The sequence below is a fragment of the Notothenia coriiceps genome, unplaced genomic scaffold, assembly GCF_000735185.1.
Source record: "Notothenia coriiceps isolate Sejong01 unplaced genomic scaffold, NC01 NC01_scaffold00036552, whole genome shotgun sequence".
Taxonomy (NCBI): domain Eukaryota; kingdom Metazoa; phylum Chordata; class Actinopteri; order Perciformes; family Nototheniidae; genus Notothenia; species Notothenia coriiceps.
Window position 1 is genome coordinate 195,814 of NW_011369253.1, and position 6,774 is coordinate 202,587.

Consider the following 6,774-nt stretch of genomic DNA (forward strand, 5'->3'; position numbering starts at 1 on the left):
CCTAGTAGCGACAGCGCACATTTGACAGACAAATAAGTGAGACTTAAAATCAACAAATTTTAAACCGCAGCAAAAACAAATAGTTAATTTATTCAGGGATACTTACCTCCATCGTACTCTGACGCTATGATTAACAGAACAGAACTGCTACCCCGGAAACAGGATGCAACGCGTCATCTCTGAAGCTCCGCCCATGTTGAGCTCCCGTCACCATGTTGAGGTATTGCGCACTGCATTGAGGGGTACTACCAGGGAGGAGAAATTAGCAGAGCTGCCTGCACTGAGTGTGTGTGTGACGAAGTCAGTGGATTGGTACATTTGGACCAATCAGCGGGGGCTTAACGTAACGGCTCCGCGGACGTAACGTAACGGCTCCATGGATTGGTCCATTTGGTTCCGGGTAACGCATGACATCATGAGTTACCCGGAAGAATCAATGGACAGTGACGTTTCTCCAACGAGGCGTTTTGGGGAGGTATTTTCTGTGTTAGAGTTTTACTCGCTACAGGGTGTACTTTGAGGGTTTTGACTCCGCATGCAGAAAAACATTCATAACACACAAGGGGACGGGTAATAACCGGAAAAGCATGACATGGGACCTTTAAATGTTCCACCACACACACACACGCACACGCACACGCACACGCACACGCACACACACACACACACACACACACACACACACACACTTCAGTACATTTCTACCTTTGTCTCCCTGCTGTTTTGCTGGGCAGGTGGCATTCAGTGGGCTTCTCAGAGATGTTGTACTGAAAACACTTGCCTATGAAGTTAGTGACAGCTAAGTTGATCTCTTAGGCTTACTTTTGCACACGTTGATGTTCAGGAAAGATGACTCAGTATGATTCAGACTAAACTAAATGTATAGGTAAAAAACGAAATGGTGTGTGTGTTGTGACCCTCGCTATGCAGGTCTCAAGCAAAGAAAATATTGTCAAATCGTTTTTGAAGGAAACTGACCGAAGAAATAGTCAGTCGGCTGCACCAAAATAATGTAGTGCTTTACCATCTGTGGTCCAGGCCTGGTGGCTGACCCCTGAGGAGGCAGCAGGTTCAGGCCGGCCATCAATGAACACACAGCAGAGTGAGCAAGACAGCATGTCCTTACCTGAAGGAAAGTTCTTACACACAGATTATGTTTTTATCCGTGTGGGTCCCTGCTGAGTGACGGTTAAGATTATCATAGTGTTCATGATACAAATGTAGTATAGGAGTTATGATAATATGGAACCTGTGTGCTGATGCAGATAGGATGAATCTGGCTTGTCACATCATCTTTTCAATATGTCGTGGATTTTACACTTTGGCTAGTGTCTGTCTGTGACAAAGAATTTGCACATGTTTGGTGAACACTATATTTTGTATTTATGTATTCATAAAGTAAATGTCTGTGTCATTCAAGTGGTGTGTCAGTTTTTGGCTGAATTGCCCCTTTTTGAGATTTTTTTTGTTTTTTTATCCCAAAGAGGCAGGAAACCTAAAATAAAAATGTCACCAGGCAATATGTAGAGATTTTCAAAGATAATGAGACCCTCCCAAAATCTCAAAGGATTTAAGCCGAGAACACAGACTTATTTTTATATGAAAAAGTCCCCCCATGCAGCGTTAGTGGTGCATGTCTGCTGAATGTGTGGAAGTGGCAGAAATATTGATGAATCCGTGGCTCTAAGAACAGGAACAGCTGGTGCACTGACACCCGCTGACACCCAGCGCTTGACGCCACCACGTTACCATGACAACCGCCTGTGCACCCTCTGTTTCTGACAGCTGTTCCCATGGCGCCTGGGCTTGGCTCAGCTCCTGGACTCCTATTGGCATGATAGATGGCTCCTGGGGGTCAGAGGTCATGTTTATGACCTTGCTGCCACGGCGGTGTCATGTTGTTTTTCCATTTAAATTACGTATGAATCAGTTTACCTGAGGTTATCCATTTGTCATTTGTTTGTACTATTAGTCAAATACTAACAGTTTGGAGTGAAAACAAGACAACAATTCAGATTCTCTCAGTACGTCTGCATGTGCAGTCACTTGAAACATCTGGGTGTGTCTGGAGAACTGCAGTTCTACTATTGTGGCTGCTTTATAACAGCCTATACTTAATTATTTTTAAAACCTTCTTCCCCAGTCTAGCACAGTCCAAACTGGTTATGTTAAAAAGATCAGAATGGGTGTGAAGGTATAAAAGGATGCTCTCATTTAACAGCGATCATTTAACATTGTATTGTCCTTGCTCTGCATAATAGTTGCCACAGAAGCTTTGATCATGAGCCTTTAGGTTATTACAGCTTATTGTAAAGCCCCCTTCAGGCACTACATACCTTCAGTATTTGATCTTAAACATTACTAACCAAATATTTGATAAAAAAGTATATAAGATGTGATTATTCAAAAATTTCCGCCTAAAGCTGTGTTTTACAAATCATTTTCTAACCTTGACATCAATGTGTATTTTTCCATTAATTATTCCTTACCTTTTTCTTTTTTACATTCTACGTCATAAAATGAACTCTGTCAGCTGATTGGCTGAATATATCTCAGTGCTCTTAGTCACCTCCCTGTGCCTCTGTGTCTGTTCCAGCGATGTTAATAGATAGCAAGAAATATACTGTAGGAGGAATGTAACAGTTTCTGTCAACTCATTTCCTGGATTTGGAAACTTGGACATAATTACTTTTTGGGAATCAGATAACATTTCATCGACAGGAAGACAGTCGTTTATTCATCTGAATAGTGTTTCTAAAGACACATCATCTCTCCTGGACTTCAGATAGGTCATGGTGGATGAGGGCTTTCTGTTTGATTTTTTCCATCACCAGAATCAGCTGACAACAGATCAGGTGTTATGTTTTCCAACTGTTTTCTACCCAGCAACTAAGGAGGACATGTCTGCTTTCAATGGATCCAGGTGACCTACTTTATCATCAGTCCAATGATTTTGGAATTCGGCACAAAAAAGGACGTTGAATGTTAGTTTGAGATCTTGGAACGTGTGCTTTAAGACTTCAGCTGCTCTTTCACAGTCATATTTCAGAAATGGCGCCGATTTTTCTCACTCTGAATCATTAAACAGTGTGCAGGAGGTGTTCAGTTTATTGCTAACCAACCTTCCACTTTCTTATCTTAACTCCACAAAAGTATGTGTGAATGCCAGTGCACTGCATTATCATGATAAATACATTTGGACAAATAACTTGCAGAGTGTAAAGCCAGTGTGCTGCTGCCAGAGACTTCACTAAAGTGTGACTGCCTCCACAAATAGGCAAATTGGCTGCAAAAAGCTGAGAAAGCAGCTCCATCTCCGTCCTCTCTCTCACACTAAGCGAGGTAATTAAAGTGGCTGTCTGGGTCCCCTATATGAGAGCTATGGTATGCTAATGCTCTATTCCTTTGACACTTCTGTTGAAACAACATCGAGGGTGTTTTCACATGGCCTGATTTGCAATTCACACTCTGGTTATTTCCATCATAGGCATCCCAGGAAGCAGGGAGGGGAAAGGCTGAGAGCAAAACTGAGCTGAAGTCTTATTTAATTGCTGATATTTTTTGAAAGGCACCTTTCAAGTGGTGCTGTAATTGCCAGTTATCTTGCTGGAATGTTATCAAACATGTGTATGCAGAACATCGCCTTTGTTATTTATCTGCACAATTATTCAGTTATTCAGACGTTTCACCACGTCCTTTTGTTATTATGAATGTGAGGGCATTTAGAGAGGAAGATCTGTCTGAAGAGCGCTGGAGGTTAAAGTTTCTCAAGTATAAAAAGTTTGTTATGTTCCACTAATGGGCAGCCTTTCTGATTCCTCTTAGAACACTGCACCAGCAGTTTGAGAGCTACAAACAGGAGGTGCGTCGCATCGGGGGGGATACCCGGCGCCAGCCCCCGCAGTTGAAGGACGACGCGCCCACCTGCGGGATCTGCCGCAAGACCAAGTTTGCAGACGGCTGCGGCCACCTCTGTTCCTACTGCCAGACCAAATTCTGTGCTCGCTGCGGAGGGCGGGTCTCTCTGCGCTCCAACAATGTGAGAAACCTTCCCAAACCCTCCCCCCTCTCACACTCACCTCATCCCCGCTGTAGCTGATTCTGCTTCTGTGTTTGTTGCCGTCTGTTTTGTTGCTTCCTGGTCACACTTTGTTTGTTGTTTGTCTTGGCACCAGTCATAGACCCTTCAAAGCTCATTTCGACTCTCAGGCTGTCGTGTTGCTGAATTGTTACAAATCGAAGCGTTTACCTCACTTGAACATGAGAGCACAGCAGTTAGCATCAAGCTAGCATGTCGGACAGTGAGAGTGCTGTGTTTTAGGAATCTGGCTCTAAGATATGTATCATCTGTAGTGCCGTGAAAAGGGAGTCGGAGGCGGTGTATTCAGAATGGAGTTCCAATCTTTATTAGCCATTAATATCAGAGAGGTTAACACATGACTGCTCTGCTTGATGCGCTAGCAGGAATGGCGGCTGAAGTTACAGGTGTTCCCTATTAAAGGGTCCGTGTGGCAACACAATACGAGATGTGAATTATGTCCAATAACGTGTCACCACACAAGCCCCCCCAGAATTCACGTGTAAACAAAATCCGTATGGCGGGGAGGAACAACCCGCCTGCCCCCACGAGACCTGCGCACCGGCGTCGGTGCAGCGACCTCCGCCTGTGCGGCCCCCGACAGAGGAATCGAAGCCGGGGGTCGGCCCCGTCTCGGCGGCCGAGCCAGCACCACCGGCCGGTCCACGTCCAAGTGAGCAGCCTTCACCCGGTCAACCGAGACGTGCTCAGCCTTGCCGCCCTGTCGACCACCAGGTGTTTGTCACCGTGTTCCAAAACCCGGAAAGGTCCGTCGTAAGGGGGCTGCAGGGGGCCTCTGTGTGCGTCGTGCCGTATAAAAATGTGCTCAGCCGAGCGTAGCTCCGCGGGAACTTGAGACCCCAGCGCACCGTGCTGAGCAGTCGGGACTGGAGTGAAAGCCTCCGCTGCGTCTCGCAGAAAAACTTGCTGGGCCGTGGCAGACCAGGGAGCTGATGCATTTGGGAGGAAAACCCCCGGAACCCTCAGCGGCTGACCGTAGACCATCTCCGCTGTAGAACACTGCAGATCTTCCTTAGGTGCTGTCCTCAGGCCCAGCATCACCCAGGGCAGCTTGTCGACCCAGTTGCCGTCCGTAAGTCCGGCCTTGAGGGACGCCTTCATGGAGCGATGGAAGCGCTCGCAGAGGCCGTTAGCCTGAGGGTGGTAAGCGGTAATCCTGTGCAGCTTAACCCCCAAACCGCCTGCCACAGCGTTCCAGAGCTTGGACGTGAACTGAGAGCCCCTGTCTGAGGAAATGTCCGACGGGGTGCCAAAACGACACACCCACGTTGCAATGAAGGAGAGGCAATCAGCAACCAGGTTCGACTTGCCAGCCACGTGCTTAACGTCCGTAGTGAACTCCGATATGTAGGAGAGCTGCCGCTGCTGGCGTGCCGACCAAGGCTCCGCCACTTTTGACATGGCGAAGGTGAGCGGCTTGTGGTCGACAAACGCCGTAAATTCACGGCCTTCCAGCATGAAACGGAAGTGCCGCACGGCCAAATAAAGCCCGAGGAGTTCCCGGTCAAAGACGCTGTACCTACTTGCGTTCCCTAGGCGTCAACTGGCGGCTGAAAAAGGCGAGCGGCTGCCAAGCGCCCTCCACCCACTGCTCGTGCACTGCGCCGACCGCGTAGTCCGACGCGTACGTGGTGATGGAGATGGGAGCCGTAGATGATGGGTGTGCCAGCAAAGCCGCCTGAGCCAACGCAGTCTTGACCCCAGCAAAAGCGACGTCCACCTCTGCTGTCCAGTCGATTGCCTGGACGGGGGTCTTGCCTTTCAACGCTTCATACAGCGGCCGCATGATGTGCGCGGCCCGGGCGATGAAACGGTGGTAGAAGGTCACCATCCCCAGAAACTCACGGAGCGACCGTGCTGTGAGCGGGCGAGGAAAAGCCGCAACAGCCTCCACCTTCGCTGGCAGAGGAGTCGCACCGCCCTTGGTGACGCGGTGCCCCAGGAAATCGATGTCAGACACCCCGAACTGGCACTTTGCAGGATTGATGATCAATCCATGTTCGTTGAGCCGCGTAAAAAGGGCTCGGAGGTGGGACAGGTGCTCCTGTACTGAAGCGCTGGCGACGAGTATGTCGTCGAGGTAGACAAACACAAACGGCAGGTCCCGCAGCACCGAATCCATCAGGCGCTGGAACGTCTGAGCGGCATTCTTGAGTCCAAAAGGCATCCGCAGGAACTCAAAAAGTCCAAAAGGCGTTATCACTGCTGTCTTGGGAATGTCCAGGGGGTGCATGGGCACCTGGTGGTATCCACGCACCAGGTCCACCTTGAAAAACACCACCCTTACCGGCCAGATGCGCCGAAAAGTCCTGAATGTGCGGCACCGGATAGCGGTCAGGCGTAGTGGCGTCGTTGAGTCGGCGGTAATCCCCGCACGGTCGGAACCCGCCGTTGGGCTTGGGGACAACGTGCAGGGGGGAAGCCCAAGGACTGTCGGAGCGGCGGACAATGCCCAGGCGCTCCATGGTTGCGAACTCCGCCCTCGCTACCGCCAGCTTAGAAGGGTTCAACCGAGTCCATGAGCACACAAAAAATCCGCTCCGAGGAGGGGAAAAGAAATGACCGCTGTCACGAAATCCCAGCTGAAACGCTGTCCTCCGATGCACAAACACATAGGCCTCACGCCCATACTTGCCAACCTTTAGACCTCAGAAATCTGGAGCATTTCAAAATGC

The 6,774-nt window shown here is 48.9% G+C and overlaps 1 protein-coding gene across 1 annotated transcript in view; it reads left to right on the plus strand.

The window, feature by feature from the left end:
* The window catches only part of LOC104964073 (regulating synaptic membrane exocytosis protein 1-like), a 46,213-nt gene that overhangs the window by 30,142 nt on the left and 9,297 nt on the right, over window positions 1-6,774 (plus strand). Inside the window, exon 2 of the mRNA XM_010792795.1 lies at window positions 3,826-4,039. Coding sequence (XP_010791097.1) covers window positions 3,826-4,039 — 214 coding nt within the window. The remainder of the gene's footprint in view (window positions 1-3,825; window positions 4,040-6,774) is intronic.